General features: G+C 37.4%; 1 protein-coding gene across 1 annotated transcript in view; it reads left to right on the top strand.

Moving 5' to 3' along the window:
• UNC13C (unc-13 homolog C) overlaps nucleotides 1-21,877 on the top strand; it is a 523,285-nt gene that overhangs the window by 410,723 nt on the left and 90,685 nt on the right. The window contains exons 19-23 of the mRNA XM_059700746.1: nucleotides 3,823-3,949; nucleotides 6,057-6,153; nucleotides 7,326-7,469; nucleotides 16,427-16,504; nucleotides 20,016-20,093. Coding sequence (XP_059556729.1) covers nucleotides 3,823-3,949; nucleotides 6,057-6,153; nucleotides 7,326-7,469; nucleotides 16,427-16,504; nucleotides 20,016-20,093 — 524 coding nt within the window. The remainder of the gene's footprint in view (nucleotides 1-3,822; nucleotides 3,950-6,056; nucleotides 6,154-7,325; nucleotides 7,470-16,426; nucleotides 16,505-20,015; nucleotides 20,094-21,877) is intronic.

Genomic DNA, 21,877 nt, shown 5'->3' with positions numbered 1-21,877 from the left:
GTCATAGCGACCGGTCGTTCCACCGTTCAGTCTATTTGCATATTAGCCTTTCATTATATAGGATTTGAGAGAGAGAAGAAGGGGGGGGGAGAGAGAGAGAGGGAGAGAGAGAGAGAGAGAGAGAGACATGGATTGGTTGCTCCCTCTATGTGCCCAAACCTGGGAAGTGCCCTGACTGGAAATCAAACCAGCCAGCTTTCTGAAAATCAAACTGGCCAGCTTTTGGTGTATGGGCAATACTCCAACCAACTGAGCCACCTGGCTAGGATGGTGACCCTTTTGCTTTTATGGCACAGCATGAATTTAAGGTTCACTCAAACCTAATAATAAAACATGTAACAATATAAGTAGAGAAGGGGAAAAACCCCAAGGTTTTAATTGAAAGCACAGTTATTTCATTTCACAAAGAGACAAATACATATTAAGTAGTATTTCTTATAAATTAGAAATCTTATTTTATGTAACACGTGTCCTCTTACTCAAATTCTACTTTGTGCACTAAACCACTAATATCAAATCATTTCTCTATTGAATCATTTATTAAAAGCACAAAGTTGGGCTAAATTAATCTCCTTAATGGACCAGTATCCTGTACATATCAAATCATGGCACATGGCACTTGCCATATTGTCACATGGTACCCTTTCTTCTGAAGCTCTATGAGTCCTTTACTCTTATATCCCTGTACCTCACACATGACCTGGCACAAGATACATGCTCAGTAAACATTTTTGGTATTGGATGGAACTGGGTTACCCTTTCCTTCAGGATTCAGTTAATGTGCAAACACTCTTGAAAGAGGTAACACATTAAGTCAGGCTCACTCCTAACATTTACAAATGCAGTAGCACAGTGAAAGCCCACATGCCATAGACCTAAATGCTTATGATTTCTAAATCAAGCTAATAAACTGTTATATAAAGTGTGTTCAATGTTCTACTTCAACACATAAACTTACTTTCATATCAATGTGATATCCCTTCAGAAAATATATATTTTACCTTTATTTCCGCAAAATTACTAATTCTGTTCTTATAATAAAATAATTGAAATATAACCTTTCTATTCTCTTTTTTTTCTGTTTAAAAAAAATGTAAGAATACCTTGTTATTGAACTTTTTTCTATTTTCAGCCTTTTTCCTGAGGTTCATTTATTTTTTTCCATCCAATCTCAATTTATGCACATTCTTGAAATTTAAAGGATTACAAAAAGGTATTGTATTCTAAATGGACATGATTTGAATATATATTTTATAAAAAGATGCAATTCAAAATAAGCTATAAATACAAATATTAGAAATTTAAATTACATCCATGTGCTTTTAGATATAGTTCCTAGTTTTTAGAAAGCTATTGCCCTCTAAAATATTAAAACTAGTTAATAAATGAGGACAAATGCAAGTAATTATTCATATAAATGTTTATGTAAATTATTTGAATAAAGCTAAAATGTAATGAGTTAAATTTCTTTAATCTAAATTTCAAAAACAAACAAACTCTTCAATAGTCATCTAGTTGGCAAAGATTCAATACCAGGCTTCATGTATGTTATATCTGAAACTATACATATACACACAAACTTTGAGAGTAATATGAATCATTTAATATTTAAAGCTGTTTCCAGGCAGCATGTACCCCTGTTTGCAGCATGCCACATTGCTGGACGAGTGCCTTTGAATGCATGAATTAGACCAAAGAAAACGGGTGTTATTAATACTTGAAAATAATGCTTGGTTATGCAACAGTTGATTGTATTTATGCTATCCAGAGGAAGAACCTGATGAGTTAGTTTGTTTTTTTCTTACTTAAATGCTTCCATGGTTCCAATTCCTTCCCATGCTCCAAAGCAGTATCTGTGTCTGTTGTCAGCAATGGCAGTCTGGTTGCATTTGTTCACAGTCACCTTCTGTTTTTAGGATAGAGAACAAAAGACAGTCCTAAGTGTTTCTCTTGGGCTTAGCGGGTATTAATCATAAGAGCAGGAGGTGTTAGTTACAAGGCCAGATGTTTAGAGTCTGACTTGCTCTGTACCAGCATCAGGTATGGGATCCCAAGTGACAGAGGATGCCAGAAACTATTTAATTTTTGAGTGTGCATTTGTGATAAATAGAGAACCCTCTTAATGTGTGGGCTCCAGGGCAAAAGACTTCCCTCATCTGGATTTCAGGGTTGTATTGCATTACATTATTATCTATGAGTTTATCAGATAAACGTTTCCTCATAAGGTGTGAAAGGACACTAGAAATCAGAAGGGGTAAGGACAGGGGGAGAGACAACACTAATAGGGCCAAAGGTGGCATTTAATTTGGAGGGAGTTGAAGCAAAATATCACATAGTTCATAATTTTGTTTGGGAGTTTGTTCTAGAGTATTAGTTTCTTACTCTTGTTTCTCTGTGTGTGTTCTCTCTCTTAGTTCTACAGATTGTCTTTAATTACTGTTTAGACAATTTGAAAATGTTCTATTTGGGGTTGTTTCTTCTTTTGCTTATCACTTGGATTTAAATCTCTCTATAGTCAGGTTTTGAGAGGCAAGGATATCCTCAGTCCTATATAATAAAAGGCTAATATGCAAATCGACTAGTCGCTATGATGCACACTGACTACCAGAGGGCAGACGCTCAATGCAGGAGCTGCCCCCTGCTGGTCAGTGTGCACCCACAGGGGGAGCGCCACTCAGCCAGAAACCAGGTTGACAGCTGGCAAGTGCAATGGTGATGGCGGGAGCCTCTCCCACCTCCACGGCAGCACTAAGGATGTCCAACTGCTAAGGATGTAGGCCATCAGTCAGACTCCCCCGAGGAATCCTGGTTTGTGAGAGGGTGCTGGCCAGGCTGAGAGGACACCGCCCCCCACACACACCTGTGCATGAATCTTGTGCCCCAGGCCTCTAGTTTGTTTACAACAATATAATTTCTTCAATTGGTATTTTTATCCTGGAATATAAAGTACTGGTATAGTACTGGTATGTTTCTACTATAAGTCAAAACCCTTAGCTTAAAAGAGATTCACAGACCTTAACCAGGGCTTCTCAGAGGACAGTTTCAGCCTGAATATAGTTAGGGATATTTTAGGTTTGGTTGTATCTACACTTGAAGCCCCAATGGGCCAAGATATTAATATTGGGAGCCTGGAGAAAATAGATAAACATGTTTAGTAATAGTATTTATCTCTATTCCCCAGTACTGTATGTCCAGATCAAAATACAATTTTAAGCTATACTTTTTGAGCAAGAGAGAAAAAACATCACATATTAGGAAAATCTGCTCAAGAAATGTCATAAAGGTCACAGGGTATAAAATAATTTTAGCTGAACTTAAAAAAATGAAGAAGAAATAATCTGTCTTAAAAGTTAGATATATTTTCTCTCATTTTCAACTATCTTAGTGTTTTAAGTGTTAAATATCCAGACCAGAAATGTGAGCTACTCATTCACATATCCAGTATTAATTGGGGATTATGTCTCCCAGTTGAATTCATGCTTAGAGTTTTAATGCTTTCTGGCACTTTTACCAGGCCCAAAGTAGTAAAAATATGAGAGCTTGCAGATAAATAGAAAAAAAAGTCAGAGTTCTCACCTTTTTCAGGAAGGCACATTAGACATTCAAATTATTTCTCATTACTTCTTGACCTATTGGCATAGGATTTATAATGATTTTTACATTTTGTAAAATTTCAGGTTTGTCTTCAGCCATTCACTTTGCCTTTATATCAAACACACGATTTTCTTCCTTTTGGAAATACTACTAATAAAGGTAAATTGGAACACCGCAGCATTGTTGGCAAACCAAACTTTATTAAATGTTTGATTTTATCTGTTCTAGAACATGAAAAGCAGCGGTTGTGTAAGAGCACCGACTATATGAATTTGCATTTCAAAGTGAAATGGTTTTATAATGAATATGTGCGAGAACTTCCTGCCTTCAAGGATGCCATTCCTGAGTACTCCTTGTAAGTAGTGATTTTCAACCCCAAGTTCGTTCTCAATTCAAAGTCCCACATAATTACACCTGATTTATGCAGCCCTGAAATCTGTTCATGTAGTTGTCTTCTGAATACAGACATGTCTATTATAACATTAGCATTAAATGATTCGCAGGTCTTTGGGAACCATATTTAATTGAATTGTGTTGCATTCTTCAAGTATGTCTTACTTGGCTATTACTAAACTCAAAGAGACAGAAATACATGACAGGATGTGGCTCACATGATGAAATTAATTTCTGTGGAAGTGCTTGAACTCAGACTTTCTTGGGGAAATGAGGATGCTTGTAGTGGGGGGAGCAAAAGTAGGTTTACAGTTGTTTATCTAAAAAATAATACAATAATTAATAAACAATAATACAAGAATAAACTGTGTTTCTTGACCTCACTACTTTTGCCCAACTCTGTATATTGAGCTATACAATCAGATGTTTTTCTTTAATTCAACCTGAAAATGTGTTAGAAATTAAAATTGAAGTCATTATTAAACAGGTAACATTTTCATAAACATATCTCTATCAGATGCATTTGTAATCACACAATCAGACTTGTAATACTATGCATTGATATTTATCAGAATTCTATTTTATTCCATCAAGGGAGGTCTTCCATATGCCAGGCACTGTGCAAAGTGCTATACGTTTATTTGTTGAGTTAGAACATAGAACACATTTTAGTTTGTAATCCTCACCCAAGGATAAGTTTTTATTGAATTTTAGAGAGAGAGGAGGGGAGAAAAAGAGAGAGTGAGAAACATCGTTGTGGGAGAAAAACATGGATTGGTTGCGTCCCATAGATGCCCCAACTGGGGGTTAGAACCTACAACCTAGGTATGTGCTCTGACTAGGAATCAAACTCTAAACCTTTTGGTGTACCGGGACAATGCTACAACCAACTGAGCCACTAGGCCAGGGCCACAACACATTTATACAGCAGTTTATAAGCTTAGTTTAGAAATTATAAGTATTTAGGTCTACGGCATGTGGGCCTCCACTTGTGCTACTGCCTTTGCAAATGTGATGGGTGAGCCTGACGTAATGTATTACTCTTCCAATTTTTGCACATTAACTGAATCTTGAAGGGAAGGGTAACTCAGTTCCATTGAATACCAAAAATGTTTGAGGTCATGTGTGAGGTACTGGGGATATAAAAATGTGCATAGAGCTTTAGGAGGAAGGGTAACATGCAACACCATGGTATGTGCCATGATCTGATATGTACATGATTTGATATGTCCCTTGAGGGGAAGAATTTAGTCCAACTTGTCCTTTTAGTGGAGAAGTCATAATAGTGGATAAATGATTTGCTGTTAGTGGTTTAGTGCAAGGCATATATGAGTAAAATTAATATACAAAAAAATTGGACCCCCCCAAAAATAGAAGAGAGAAAAAAATAATACCAGAGCAATGTTTTAAATGATACTAGGTAGGAATTTTATAAAACCAATTAAAACATGAGGCAGAGCTCAAAAATTCCTGTAAATCCTAAGCAGGATGAATGCAAAGAAACTACCTATAGGTACATCATAGAAAACTGCTTAAAAACAAGAAGAAAATCTTTAAATGTATTGGGGGTCAAGAAAGGGGAAACACTTTACCAGAGCTACTATACTCTTGACTGACTGTTCAATGAGAATGACTAAAACCAGAATATAATGCACTGATATCTTTTAAGTGCTGAAGAGAGAAAGTCAACTTAGAATTCTACAAGTATCAAAAATATCCTTCAAAAATAAAGCAAAATAAAGACACTGACCTAACTGAGAATCTGAAATAACCCATTTCCAGTTAACTCTCACCAAAAATGTATACTAGGAACCATGCTTCAGATAGAAGGAAAAATGACACAAAATAAAATTACAGCAATGTAGCAAAGAATAAAAAGCATTTATTTTTGTAGACTAAAAGAGATATAGAAAAAGAGATTGAAGGTAAAAGAGAGGGAAATGTATTTAATGAAGTAAAGCTAAAGGAAGCTGAACTGGAAAAAGAAAATGAGAAGAGATTTGGGAACAGCATTCACTGCTAATGAGATGTAAATAACATTTTTATAGTTTATAATATTAATTTTTTAGGTGGTTTGAGCCTTTTGTCATGCAGTGGCTAGATGAAAATGAAGATGTGTCAATGGAGTTTCTTCATGGAGCACTAGGAAGAGACAAAAAAGATGGAGTGAGTCTCAATTACTTTAAGATTGTTTATTGTCAAGATTCAGTCACATCACTCATCTTTAAGCTAATGGGAATTGTTAGGCTGTTGTTATTTATTAAAGTTCATTTTAATCCTCTGATGACCAAAATAATTTTTTTTAAATATATTTTATTGATTTTTTACAGAGAGGAAGGGAGAGAGATAGAGAGTTAGAAACATCGATGAGAGAGAAACATCGATCAGCTGCCTTCTGCACATCTCCTACTGGGGATGTGCCCACAACCCAGGTACATGCCCTTGACCGGAATCGAACCTGGGACCTTTCAGTCCGCAAGCCGACGCTCTATCCACTGAGCCAAACCGGTTTCGGCGACCAAAATAAATTTAAAGCAATTTTATTTTATTATTTTTTTAATATATTTTCTTGATTCTTTACAGAGAGGAAGGGAGAAAGAGAGGGATAGAGAGTTAGAAACATCGATGAGAGAGAAACATTGACCAGCTGCCTCCTGCACACTCCCCACTGGGGATGTGCCCACAACCAAAATACATGCTCTTGACCAGAATTGAACCTGGGACCCTTCATTTCGCAGTCCGATGCTCTGTCCACTGAGCCAAACCGGTCAGGGCAGTTTTAAAGCAATTTTAAAAGGCTGATCGGAACCCTAGGAAATTGCTTAAATAAAAATTAAATAAAAAATAATCAATCACCTTTTTGCCCCAAGATTCCTATTGAGTCGGTCAGAATCTACAAGTTGAACAGACTTGTACAAAACTCCCTTGTGGTCCTATAACCTTTTCTAAGATGCCAAAATTATGAGCAGATGCACTCCCTGTGCCTCTGAAGCAACTCAAAAGTCTTGAACCACAGTCTGCTTGCTAAAATCATCCCAATACTTATGGGGAATGAGAAATAAACAAACTACCTAACTAACAAACAAAAGCAGTTCCCCAATTTGGAAATGGAGAGACCAATTAATAGCAGCCTGCCCCATGATATTAGTTTCACTACATCTTCCAGAAAAGGAGATGAATAATTTAAAAATGGATAGGCACTTTATTACTGGAAAATGAAAGTATGTGATATGAAGGCCCATGATATAGGAAATTCAATTGTTTGTGTGAAACAATGAAGACTGTCTCCACAGTCCTGCTAATGTGTTTAATGGAATGGTTTCACCTTCTCCCCTCAGTTTCAGCAGACATCTGATCATGCCCTCTTCTCTTGTTCCGTGGTTGATGTATTTGCTCAGCTTAATCAGAGCTTTGAGATTATTAAGAAACTGGAATGCCCTAACCCTGAAGCATTATCTCACTTAATGAGAAGATTCGCAAAGGTAGGTTAAGTGGAATGCATCCTTTCTTTGCTGAAGCTGCGCCATGCTAGTACTTGCCTGCACAGAACCTGAATAATGTTGTTCTTTGGCCGTATATCTTCCCTGACACCACTAGCCCAACTTAATGTCTAATTCAAGTATTAAGAGATTCTGTTGTTTCAGGTCTGTCATCTTCCTTCACTTCTTGTTTCTTGAATATGGACTTATCATCTTTAAAAACATCTATGTGTTATTTAAATGAATGACTCAGTCCTTTTTAATTAAAGACATTGCCATGGATGGTCAAATTATTTCTATCTCAAGTGTGGTGCTTTAGGGCTGAAAATAAGCCTTGACATTTCATATTCAAACTGCAATTATTGTTTAGCCATCACTACAGTACACTGAAAAGTATATTGAACTAGCAGTCATGACAACTGCATTCTGATTTAATATCATTCAGTAACTGTAGTGTGGATCTAAGCAGTTCCTTTGAATTTTATGAAGTTAGTATTCTTACTTGACAGATTTATATTGATCAACCAGATTCCTCTTAAGACCTCTTATTCCTCCTAGAGTTTAAGAAGGCTCACACAATGCTTACTACTTTGCCAAGAGTTTCAGTAGAAATATAAGGAATAAAAGATGAGGTCTCCACCTTTCAAATCATATATCTACATATATGAATTGACCCTAGTACATGATATATATATATATATATATATATATATATACATATATATATATATATATATATATATATATATATAATGAACTAATTGGAAGATTACATGAAGAGGGACACAAGTTGATCTCAAGTATAATGGGATCTACAGTAAGTCGAGGGTAATGAAAAATAATTAGAGCTGAAATAGCCAGAGGTTTTATGGGAAAATAGGACTCATTCAACCAAAAAAAGAAGAAGTTATAGAAGTGTTCTAAGCCAAGGAAATAGCAGGAATGGAGGAAGAGGTAAAGCTGAGCTTGCCATGTAAAGAGGAAAAACAGCTGTTCTGAGAAAAGCAGTGGGAAAGGTTGGGGGAGTGAAGATGGGTCCAGATCTTGAAGAGTCTTTCTTTCCAGGTTCAGAAATTTAGACTTTTGAACAATTTAAGAAACACTAAACATTTGGAGACTAGAGGCCCAGTGCACGAAATTCATGCATGGGGGAGTGGGGGTTCTTCAGCCCAGCCTGCACCCTCTTGCAAAATGGGACCTCTGGGATTAGGCCTAAACCAGCAGTCAGACATCCCTCTCGCAATTCGGGACCACTGGCTCCTAACCACTCACCTGTCTGCCTGCCTGATCTCCCCTAACTGCTTGCCTGCCTTCCTGATCACCCCTGACTGCCTCTGCCTGCCTGCCAGGTTGCCCCTAACTGCTCACCTGCCCTGCCTGATCACCCCTAACCACTCGCCTGCCTTACTGATTGCCCATAACCCCTATGCAAGCCTGCCTACCTGATCACTCCTAACTGCTCACCTGCCTGCCTGATCACCCCTAACCACCTCTGCCTCAGCCCCCGCTGCCACAGCTTCGTCCGGAAGGATGTCCAGAAGGTCTTTTGGCTGTCCAGTCTAATTAGCATATTATGCTTTTATTGTTATAGATTGTTATAGATACTTAAGTCAGGTAGTGATATGACTATATATATAAAAGAGTAATATGCAAATCGACTGGATGGCAGAATGACCAGAATGACCGTTCAACCAGTTGCCATGAAGAACACTGACCACTTCTCGGTCCCTCCCCCCGGCTGGCAGGCTCTGATTGCCCGATGGTTAACAGTGAACCAGGGTGGTGGCGGTGGGTGGTGGAGCCGGCTGACAGCAGCTGGGGAAGATGACCCTGACCACAGAGCAAGCCTAGGGACCATACCCATGCACGAATTTCATGCACCGGGCCTCTAGTGGAATAATATAGGGGAACAACCTGCACTCCTCTGTCTTACTGTCCTAAGGATAAATCTGGCCACCTGGGTCTGATGATAGCAGAGGTCTCAGCTGTTCATTCAAATGCTTGCTTATTCATAGCCTCACTTGCACATTTGACTAGCCCCTTTGAGAGATTAGTCATGAATAAGCATAATCTCTGACCTCAGAAAATTTATAATGAAATGCCAAACCTGTAAACAACTATGACCAAGTTGAATGCTATATAATCAGGGTATCTGAGAGGTTGAAAAGAGCCCAGAACATATATATATATATTTATCTCGGGTGTTGTATTTTTCTTCTGAGTCTTCTCTAGGTTTACAGATGGCAGCCTTCTTACTGTGTCCTCACGTGGTCTTTTTTCTGTGCATATGAACCCCTGGCTTTTCTATGTGTGTTCAAATTTTCTCTTCTTATAAAGCAGTGTTTCTCAACCTTCCTAATGCCACGACCCTTTAATACAGTTCCTCATGTTGTGGTGACCCCCAATTTCATTGTTACAAATTGAACATAATTAAAGCATAGTGATTAATCACAAAAACAATATGTAATTATATATGTTTTTTCTCTGATGGTCTTAGGCAACCCCTGTGAAAGAGTCGTTCAACCCCAAAGGGGTCGCGACCCACAGGTTGCAAACCGCTGTAATATAAAGACAACAGTCAGATTAGATTACAGTCCACACTAATGACTTTATTTTAACAGTCACCTCTTTAAAAGGCCCTATCTCCAAATATAGTCACATTATGAGATTCTGGAGGTTAGGGTTTCAACATATGAATTTTGAGGGGAAGCAATTCAACCCATAAAAGATGCATATAGTTAACATGCTTTTAGCCACTGACACAAACACAAGGGTATATAACTTCATTTGTATTCTCACAAAAAGTCTAATTTTGAAATCCTTTATGGGTGGAGAATTGAGCCTGACCAGGCTATTAGAAAACTATAAACCTGGTTCATTAATAGAGGAATTAAGAAAACTTTCTTGGGAAACAGTTTATTAATTATGATAGGACAGTTTATACTGAAGTAACTAGTAAACTAAGAAACTCTAAGATTTGAAACAAAGATTTAGTTCCTGCTCATAAAACATCAGATATGGATTGGATAACCCTATAGAGGAGTGTTTATCAAAGATAAACAAATCCACACTCTAAAGTGGTAAGGACAGATGTTAATCAATAATATACTATTACAATAGAGAAGAGTCCAGGATGAATTTGACTCACTTTTGATTTATACAGAGGTTACTGGGTATTTTAAAGGGAGAAAGAGGGAGTAGGGGCAAGTGGGGCTCAGTAGAGTCAGGGTGTTGGTTCATGTAAAACCCATCTGGGTTTGCTCCCTGGTGGTTATCTAATTTGGGTTCCTACCCTCCCACAGAGGTGGGGAGACAAGGACCCAACTTCAGATTTTGGCTGCAACAGTTAATTATTTTGGCAGCCTTGCATTTTTGCAGGCAGGCACTTTAAGGAGCTCTAATATTTGTTCAAGTCTGTATAGGCCAAGGTTGGGGTATGGAGGAACCTGGCTAGAGTTTGGTCAAAGAAAAGAATCTTTGTCACCGCTCAACCCCACAATTCAGTGACTCAGGGGTTCTATCCTGAGAGGTCCCAATGAAAACAGAGCATAGGATTCAGAGAGAGCAGGTGCAACTATGATTAGAAAGCTAGATCCATAAATTGTAAGGAGTTTTGAAGAATGGGCAAAGTGGCTGAACTTCTTTAGTAGAAAATCAAAAGCCAATGAAAGCTTTCCAGGAGATCATCTGTCAGTCTAAACAGTATTGCATTATTTATCTGCTATGAAATATTTGTAGTTTTTATGACTGTTAATTATGAAGACTAAAAAAGCTTCCAACTTTTAAAGATGATAGCTAAAAACCATTTATTGGGATCATTCCTAGAGGGGACTTTTTTGGTAATAGCTGGTTTCAATTTCCAAATATATTGAAATTTGCAGTCATTCTACAAGAGAATTGCTCATAATATTCTCTGAGTAACTTTTTTCTTTTGGGTGACTGCCAAGAAAAGAATAAAATAGGGCCATCAGGGGTACTGCTTTAAAAAGGTATGTCACATGCAATTCTTGGAACTGCAGGACATGCAGTGGAAGCAGGATCATATGAGAATTTAATAACCTCAGAGTTAATATATTTAGTAACATACTATTATAATTGCACATGATATTAGAAAAGTAACTAGAATTCACCCTCAGAATAGTGAGGTCGCAGGTTATGTGAGGTGAGAGAGAGAAAGAAGAAAGCTGAATTGAGACTCGTAGGCCCTGGGCTCCAGCCCATCATCCACCCCTTGGTCGCTCTGCCCTTTCTCCAGCTGTAAAGCTGAACCTAACCATGTTGACGCCACTGGGGATACAATCAAATGGACTGGAGGGAAGACAAAGGGTGAGGGGGTCACGAAGAAGGTTGTATTAGAATTACATTCAGGTAAACACATTCTCCAAAGAAAAAAGAAAAGAAATAGACTCCATGTGTCACTGAGGAAATGTGAGCTTTTATTGGCACAAAAATTAATTTCAATTAAGTAACAAACACATTTTTAATCCATGGGAATTCAATAATACCCAATTATTGTCACAAGGAAATAATGTAAACATTTTCTGGGAAAGTAAAAATTGGCAACTTTCATTGAAAAATAGATTCTGTTTTATTGGAATGATTTTTTTTAAATCACAAAAATGAGATGTGATTAATCTAGTTAGCTACTTTGCAATAATTCAGGCAACTGGAGTTTATTTTACCAGATGTGATCTTTGTTCTTAATAACCCGATCTTTCTAAGGATTGGGTTCCTTGTATCAAAATATACTGAAATCATATTCTCTTTCTGGGACTTATACTGATGTAAACCATCTCTTGTAATGAAGACATATGAATGATACATATATTCAGACATTTTAGAAGACTTCACACTCTAAAATGGAACTTAAATGGGTAGCTTGTTCTTACTAAAGTGTGTATAAGACTGAATAAGATGCCAAACCAATGCTTTAAAGTTCATAGCAGGTACATCCAGACGCTGTGATAAGTGGTAAAATGACATACAGGTACTGAATGTTCCTATGGCAATATTGCTGCTCTTGACAAGTATGGGTAGTTTAATGGTTAAAGAGAGAGAGAGAGGAGAGAGAGAGAGAGAGAGAGAGAGAGAGAGAGAGAGAGAGAGAGAGAGATGAAATAATATATTCAGTACTACTTAAAAACAAATCAACTCTTAGTTCACTCATTGATCTAAGTCTGGCTGGCTGCCAGGGGCTGGAGATGCTATGGTGATTGATGCACACATATTCCTTATTCTTTGGGAACTTAATTCTAATATATATATAATGATAATTCATTGAGTACCACTATGTACTGATCACTTTACCTATTCTGTTTCCCTTATTCTTTACAACAACCGCATGGGATAGATAGTGTAATTTTCCCTATTTTTTTAAATGACAAAAACCCAGAAAGTTTAAACAACACAAACAAGGCACCCATCTATAAACGCATGTATGAAATGATTTTAACCACTAAGTTATTGTACTTTCGCATTCTGTGTCATCAAAAATTGGTAAGTCAAAGAGCATATTCTCACCATTTCTTTTTACCCTTTGGGTTAAACCTAGGAATCTATGGGGGTGTTTTATCTTTGTTGGATGCATTAAAATATACTTTTATCAGATCCTAAAGTGACATTTCTAATGTCACTTAACAGATACCACACAGTCTTCCTGTCTTCTCTGCGTTGCTCAGATACTGTGATGTTCCATGCCTAAAATGTGACTGCAGGAATGGATTTTGGACCAGAGCTTTTATCTTACTGACTATAGGCCCAGTGCACAAAAATTTGTGCACTTTGGGGGGGGGTCCCCTCAGCCTGGCCTGTGCCCTCTCACAGTCTGGGACCCCTCAGGGGATGGCCACTTGCTGGCTTAGGCCTGCTCTCCAGGAGATTGGGCCTAAGATGGCAATCAGATATCCCTCTGGCAGCCCGGCAGCCCTCGGGGGATGTCCACTTGCCAGTGGGGAGCGGGCCTAAGCTGCAGTCGGACATCCTTAGCACTGCTGAGGAGGCAGGAGAGGCTCCCACCACCACTGCTGTACTGGCAGCCGTCAGCCTGGCTTGTGGCTGAGCAGAGCTCCTCCCATGTGAGAGCGACCTGACCCCCAGGGGCAGCTCCTGCATTGAGCGTCTGCCCCCTGGTGGTCAGTGTGTGTCATAATGGCCAGTCATTCCCAGTCTTTCTGCTGTTAGGGTCAGTTTGCATATTACCCTTTTATTATATAGGATTATAAGAGTAAATCTCTCGATGAAGCTACCAGTAGTGTTGACAGGCTATTTAGCCTATTCCTACTAGTGTGGCATTAGCTTAGGAGACCATAAATGACTTTGAGAAATTGATGGCCATCCCACTCAATAATACCAGAGGCTACATGTCAAATCTCAGTATACTGAAGCGTGGATATTTGAGTCACTCTTTCCAATCCATTAAATACAGCAGAAGCCCTGTCTTCACTGCCACAATCCTATTAGGATTTCATCTTATTGAATCTGGAGCTCTTTGAATGGCAGTTCCTTTGCTGCATCCATAGAAGAACTGTCTCCAACTCAGGACTCGCTCTTCATTTATACTGTTTTATTATAGAATATGATGCAAACAGCCCCTGCTAGGCTGTCTGTCCCCTCTCTATATATTCTGTCACCACTTCTGAACCCCAGTAGCCCCCAAAGATAAAATAATGACCTAAGTTGACACACTCAGAAGTCCTACCTTCCATGCTTTATTAGGTGCCCCTTCCATCAGCTCTTCTCTCTGAAGAGTTGCCTCTGCCCTGCTGTGATTAGTAAGCACAATGGTTCCTAAACTTCAGCTTGCAGCAGTATCACCTGCAGATTTTTAAAACATAAATTGCTGAGACCAAACCCCAGAATTTCTGACTCTATAATCTGAGATAAAATCAGAGAATTTGCATTTCCAAACAAGTTTCCGGGTAACCCTATTGCTGCTGGAGACATGTCTTAGGTAGATGTGTCTTAACTAACTACTTACTAGTATTAACTAAAGAAGTAATACAGTGATTTACTTTGTTGAATAAATTAGAGTGAAATCAAAGTTGCTCCTAAAATGTATATATACATTTTTATTCAGGTATACTTTGTATGTTAGTAAAGAAATGGATGTTATTACAGCCAGTGCACCCACAACTCTATGGGCACATCCTACATGGCTGAGCACTTTTCCTTACAACCCATGCTGACTTGCTAACCACTGGCATTTGTAAGCACGTGGGTGTGAGATTCTAGGTTCAATTATCTCCCAGCAAAAATTCAAGGGACTAAGGTTTTCCTATGAAGTAAAGTCAAGTGTTAGACTCTGGGGTAAACCTTAAAGATGATCAGAAACATATGTCTGGGTTCCATGCCCAAACTTTATCTTGAACAAGTGATAATGTTTGTGTTGCAACAAGCTCCTAAAATTATGTTTATTTTATTTTTTTTTTGCAATTTAGTGCAATGATTCTTACAGTTTACATTGTCATTAGAACGTATAAATTGAGAGTAGTGTCCATATGTATGAGTGAACTAGTACTCCGTAAGTAAGTCCTCAAGTTTCAGCATTATATCTAAAGCAAAATTTGAACAGCTGCACTTGCAAGATACTGCAGTCTGATCAGCCATCTGTTTCCCTAGATTTATTGGTCTGCTGCTTGATAAGATTTTATATTTTCCATTGCTGATTTTCTATTTAAATGGACACGTATTATCATTTTAGTTTGTACTTCCACAGAATATTGATTTTCTTCCTTCATGTTGTCCCTAATTTCAGGTTTTCATTGTGATCTTAAAAGTCTATAAAACAAGTACATAGTTACAGTTGATGAATTCAATTTAGTAGATTAAACATGCCTCCTTTAGTTTAACTCCTTAGAGTGTTTCCCTGAGCTGATTTTAAGCCATAAAGAACATTAAGATGAATATATTATACAAAAAGAAAATAAGAACTTTTGTGTCCTTGTTTTTTCTATTAAAAGAAATGGCATATATCTACTGTTATTATTGTTTCCTCTCTTCTAAGAAGATCACATCCATATTTGACTTATGGTCACTCAAGCTGTCTAAGAAAAGCAGTAGGATGCAGTCATCAATATTTTTAAGTACTTGAAATAAAATGTAAGAAAGTTTGTTTTCCTTGTTTTGCATAATTATGGAAGCAGAGGGCATCTATCGACTCAGAAATAGTTATTAGATGGAGAAGGACAGTGTGAAATTAGGTGAAAAGAACAGAAAGAGGGGAAAGATTAGGCAGTATTTTTAGCAAATAATGCATCAATAAATAACTTAACAAATTAAGCTAAGTGTATAGAGATTTTGTGATACAACAGAAGCAGAAGTTGTGTGTTTTAAGAAGTGGTCTTTGATATAATCAGTAAACTTCTTTATCATAGAAAATTATTGAAAATATTTATTGCTAAGTGACATGTATTAGAATATTCTGACCCCACTTAGAAAGGGGTATTTAGGAACAATGGAGAAAGTTGAGAAAATGACAAATAATTTTGGCATAGTGTATGTGTGCAAGGTTGGTAACTAGAAACCAAAAGAGATGGTTCAAAGCATAAGGTGTCAATTATTCAGGGGAAAAAAAGAGCATTGTGGGTCATTAGTTAATAAGTATTCAACCCTGGAGGAGGTTGCCACAAAAATAGTTGGCATATCTTCAGAATACTTACTAAAGTTAGAGATACAGAACCTTGTACATATTTCATATTATATTAAAATGGGATGAATCCACATGGAATATCTTCCAAATATACTCATAAATATAATAAATTTTTATCTAAACAGTTTAGTTGAGTTCTTTTTTTTCTTTTTTTTTCTCTTTTTGGTGAGGGTATAAATTTAATCATTGCTTAATGGAAGTTGAAAAAGACATGGAAAGTTTGCCAGATGAGCATTAACCCCTACAGTATGTATATAAAACTATGTACTTACCGGCATACATTTGACAGTATTTTTGTTGTTGTTTTTCCTAGACTATCAATAAAGTACTGCTTCAGTATGCTGCAATTGTATCAAGTGATTTTAGTTCCTACTGTGATAAGGAAAATGTGGTAAGTAAAACTGTCTCTACTTTCAAGTATTCTTCCCTTGAGATCCTCTTCTTCCAGCTAGTAAAGAAGCAAGAGGCATTGTGTTCTTTCTGTTTCCATACAGGATGACAGTTGAGAGGTATTTCAAGACGTTGTTTGAATACTTCCCTAGTAGTCATGAGCTGGATACAACACAGAACTCAGAGGAAGGTTGAGAGCATCTCAATGCCAGGCAACCTGTGGTTCCAAGATGATAACGAACAAGACAATTCATTGAAAACCCACATTATTGCCAAGCATTGGAACTGAGAACTAGGGAGTTAAAAAGTTGTTTAGTGTTGACACCAAGTAGTTTAGTTTAGTTTTGTACCAGTACTAAAATGAGTAAACGTCTTTCTCAACTAAAATTTATTCTTTCGGTTTTCAAATAAATTGAGAAGGATTGTTAATTTAAGGAATGATGCTGATTTCCACTCTAAATTATTAATTTAGCTTTTCATTTGGGGGATGATTGAGAATGTTTATAAAATTGCAAGTTAATAACAGGCCTAGAGAGAGGCCAGATAAACTAAAGTGATTTAGAATATAATGTGTTTTTTATGGTGGAAGATGAAATCTTTCTTATTCACTATATGTACGTAGTCTTAGAAGAAATATGTTGGTAATAATATAGAACTTTTTAGAAAGGCCCGGAAATAGTATTTAAAAATCAGTGCAATTGTTTTAAAGAGGAAAACCATCCCCAACCCCGCAACACAAATCAGTGTCACCAGACAAGTCTGAAGTCGCTAATCTTCTCCCTGAAAACTCGTTGACCTCTTGCTGACAGCTCATTACGGTAGGTCAGTTCTGATCGTTTTGGAAGGTCCCAGAGGTCCTTCTTTCTTTTTATATGCTGCCTAGGAATTTTATTAAAACTCTGATATCTGCCGAAACCGGTTTGGCTCAGTGGATGGAGCGTCGGCCTGCGGACTGAGGGGTCCCAGGTTCGATTCCGGTCGAGGGCATGTGCCTGGGTTGCGGGCACATCCCCAGTAGATGTGCAGGAGGCAGCTGATCGATGTTTCTCTCTCATCGATGTTTCTAACTCTCTATCTCTCTCTCTTCCTCTCTGTAAAAAATCAATAAAATATATTTAAAAAACAAAAACAAAAAAAACTCTGATATCTCAGCAGATATCTTTAATTGCCATCAGTTATAAATACTCTAATGGGCAAGAAAGAGCATTTATTTATTGAAAACACATATTTTTCATTAAAGGCTTACCCATTTGAAAAGTAACATACTGAAAATCAAAACAGCACCCGAAAATTTCAGAAAAGATTCTGATTTTATTAGGATAGCCAAAATGAAGATTTTGAAAGGTATCTCTGAATTACCAGGGCTAATTCCTGTCATTCAGAAAGAATATTACTTCTTAAAGGCCCCTGCAGACTTCCACTTTAATGTTTCAGCGTATATTTTAAAAACAGAAAAAAAATCATAAATCAGTGTTTACTGTATTATTTTGGTTTTTTTCTGTATATTTTATAATTTTCTAAATCAAATTTTTATAAAGAAGAAAAAACAACCTTGCAAATATGACATGCTAGGAACTTAACTTTTTCTTTTCTTCAATGCTTTCCCCCTAATTACTGATATCTTGCTTCTCATTAAGAGCCATGGTCTTACTTTGATCTTAGTTTTCACCCTGGTGGGATTGCCCAAATCCCAGCCAATCTTCCCCCTCTGCAATGAAAATTAAAATCTCAATAACCTTATTCCCTATTGGGGAAAAAGTGGATTAGCTCAGTTTGCTGACTTTGGGTCAGCTGCTGAGTTCCTGAAAATGTGACCATGCCTCGGAAAGGACTAAGCCTGATCAAGTGGCTCTCAATCAAGGAGATCGGGCTCCTTTGTGGTATATGTGGCTCAGCTTACTGAACAGCATCTACAGGAGATAAATAGATATCTGTGTTTAAACAATAAAATATTTATGTAACTGTAATCAAGGGAACAGAAAAGAAGTTTAAAATCGTTTTCATAAATTCGAAGTTAGGATGTGGTCACTTGAAGAGTAAAGCGGAAAGTTTTCAAAGGTCAGTAATGCGGTTAAAGCAAAAATAAAATCTTTCCACCAATGAGAGCTGATGCCTTCCTGATGTCCTATGAGGCCTTTGCACACCTCTCTCTGATTCATTATTGGCTTATTTCCCAGCAACTTGGAAGATACATCCATTCTCCTTTCTTTCCTGTTTTTCTTTCCCTTGATGTAGTGGCTCTTTAGGATCAGTATGCAGTAAATAGTAAATTACTCTAGAATTTGCCCTAACCGGTTTGGCTCAGTGGATAGAGCATCGGCCTGTGGACTCAGGGGTCCCAGGTTTGATTCCGGTCAAGGGCATGTACCTTGGTTGTGGGCACATACCCAGTAGGGAGTGTGCAGGAGGCAGCTGATTGATGTTTCTCTCTCATCGATGTTTCTAACTCTCTATCTCTCTCCCTTTCTCTCTGTAAAAAATCAATAAAATATATAAAAAATTACTCTAGAACTGTTCCTGAATTCTCTTTACTAATTATAAATTAATTCTTACTATTCAAAGGTTACATCTAGTCCTGTCATAAAGCTTTGAATTTTTATTGTTATATTTCTGCCTTCTTGGAAAAACAAAAACAAGAAAAGAAACACGTTGTAAACAAGTTTATACTTAAGGCTCTGTGCAATACTCTGGGAGGGAAAAACGCTAAAAGGCACAGCAACACATACAGTGGATTGAACACCAGCTCATGAGAGAGTGAAAAGCAACTCAAATGTATAGTAAAGTAAAACAAATACCAAGTAAGTGGCCAAAGGATACAGTGTAGGAAGGAGAAGGCTTAAACCTGAATGATGGGTTTGATTCAAGTAGGCGGAGACTAAGGGAAGAGGCCGCATACTCAGCAAAGTCACAGCAAATGGAAAGTGCAGGTATTTTGGAGGGAATGAGTTGCAGAGAGTTGGAAATAATCATAATGCAGTAGACGGAGATGAGAAGGAATCACTCTTCGGAGCCAGATCATGAAGGGCCGTGAATACCAACATGTGGAGTTTGTAGCCTAAGAAAATCCACTTAAGGCTTTCTTGTTTTGTTTGTTGTTGTTGTTTTGGCTTTTAAATTTCAGATAGTGTTTTGGTTTTTAAAAGAGAGAAATAATGAAATTTTAAACTAATCTGTTTTCCTTGAAATAAATCTTTAAAAAACAGAGTTTGGTTAATTTCTAAGTATAAAATACCAAGATGTTAAGAATTAAAAAGAAACTTTAGTAGTGATTCTTCGATGCTTTATTGTCTGAGTATATTGTTAAATTTCATTCTTTAAAGTTGTTGTTATATATTCTCCTTCCATTTAACTGTTAAAAAGCATAATCTTAAAGTACGGAATTATTACATTTGCCAAATACAATAGGTCTTCAGTGATAGGTTGTATACTCTTACATTTAAGGTAAACTCATCCCATAATTTAGTGTATAAAGGATTCTCACACTATTTGTTTTGTGTTTTCTTTACTTAAAGCCCTGTATACTGATGAACAATATTCAGCAATTACGGGTCCAGTTGGAAAAAATGTTTGAATCCATGGGAGGAAAAGAGGTGGGTATGTTTTTATGCCTACATTTGCCAAATACCTACTTGGAGATCATTAGCAGCATATCTGTTATTTAATGGTTCATAATCAAGTTTTACATGGTTTAGCTAAAGAACAGGAAAGGATAATAATATAAAACCCAATTAATAGCTGAGCTTATTATTATGTCCACAACAGAATACTTTAGTAAATATATTAGCAGTGTGAATAGGATGAGGAAGATGGTCAATAGCTTTTTACTATATGTATATATATATATTTGGTCATATATATACACAATTAAGTAGATATGCTAATGATCTTTAAAGTTTACAAAGTGCAGATTTTTTTTTTTTTTTGCCATATTGTGCAATCCCAACTGGATATCAGTGTTCATTCTGAAATGTGTTTTGTGGTGCTGGTGGTTTTGTGGAATTGGTGGTTTATTCATGTCTAAAAATATCTGTGAAAAACGTCCTGTGTGCTGTGTCTGTAATGTGTCGTGTCTTTGTCCAACATCTTTGACTTGCAATCCCATGAGCAGAAGAAGGAAGGAGAAAGATTCTCTTATGAGGTTTGTGGTAGTAAGCATCATATCCTTTTCCTGGCTGATGCCCCCACTAAACCTAAAGCCCAGCGCGCTTCCTCCTTATTCTCGTTTGCTTGTCTGGGTCAGGCAGACAGGGCAGTGCTCGCTCTGTACCCGCTGCCTCTTCCAGCTGCCGCAGTTCCTTTCACAAACCCACAGGAGCGCCTGGGGAATGAGGACGGAGACAGTGCCAAGAGGGCAGGCAGGCGGCTGGCATTCTCCCCCCACCTCCCTCCAGAAAAATATCCCAAGGGTAGCTAGAGCGGGGAATATTTCTGGTCAAGATTTTATTTACATTTTTCCTTATATATATCTCCTACACTTGCCAGAGTAACTGTATGAGATATACATAAAAGTGGGTTGATTTCAAAGCAAACATCTATTTTATGTCTAAATTTATAGACCCCAAATGCTGCTTTAAGGATTGGGCCTCTTCCCATGTGAGGTTGACTCCAAGGAGACCTTTCTACATCCTCCCCACCCCCCTGAATGTCCTTTTTGTCCTCCGTGAGCCTGTCTTTTGAATAATGAACTTGCTATTTAGCATCCTACAGGCAAGAAGCACTGGGATACATCTGTGAAGGTGAAACAGTTCAAAGATGAACTTGGATGCACTGTGCTTCCTGCCCCTGCAGACTGGGTCTAATTTGTATAAAATAAAGATCTCTTCCCCAAAGCACGTCATTTATTGGTTTTGCACAGTTCGAGAGAATCAATCTCATTGTTAGAATTCTTTCACTGAACTAGGAGAGCATAAGTAAGTACAAAGTGAAGATTCCCTTTGTGTTTTTAGCTATGTATTATATTCAGACTTTAAGTTCACTTGCTGTTTTGAAAAGCAGTGAAGAAATTACTGATTTCTTGTGGGAAATTCTACCTCCTTTTAGTGGCTGTGAAAGACCACAAATCATTTATGGATGAAGTTATACAAAATGTCCTACTTCTAGAAATCTCTCCTAATCCTACTACTTATTTTATTACTCTCTGTGGCTGAACTCTAATGTGAGTGATATATTGCTACGCTGCATATTAACCAGATGGATCATATCTATACTTAAAAAAACTGTGTGGGCCAAACCACTTGCTAACCAGAAAAGCTGTGGGGTAGCTTGTTCACTAATCAAAAATGGATTCCTTGTTTCAGATAAAATCTCCAGCTTGAACTGTGCAGGTTTCACTTTATAAATTTAGTTGCAAATTTATGGCTGCATCACAGGACTT

This window comes from Myotis daubentonii, chromosome 1, assembly GCF_963259705.1.
Source record: "Myotis daubentonii chromosome 1, mMyoDau2.1, whole genome shotgun sequence".
Taxonomy (NCBI): Eukaryota; Metazoa; Chordata; class Mammalia; order Chiroptera; family Vespertilionidae; genus Myotis; species Myotis daubentonii.
The sequence above is the reverse complement of the archived record's forward strand: the minus strand, read 5'-3'. Positions and strand labels throughout refer to the sequence as shown.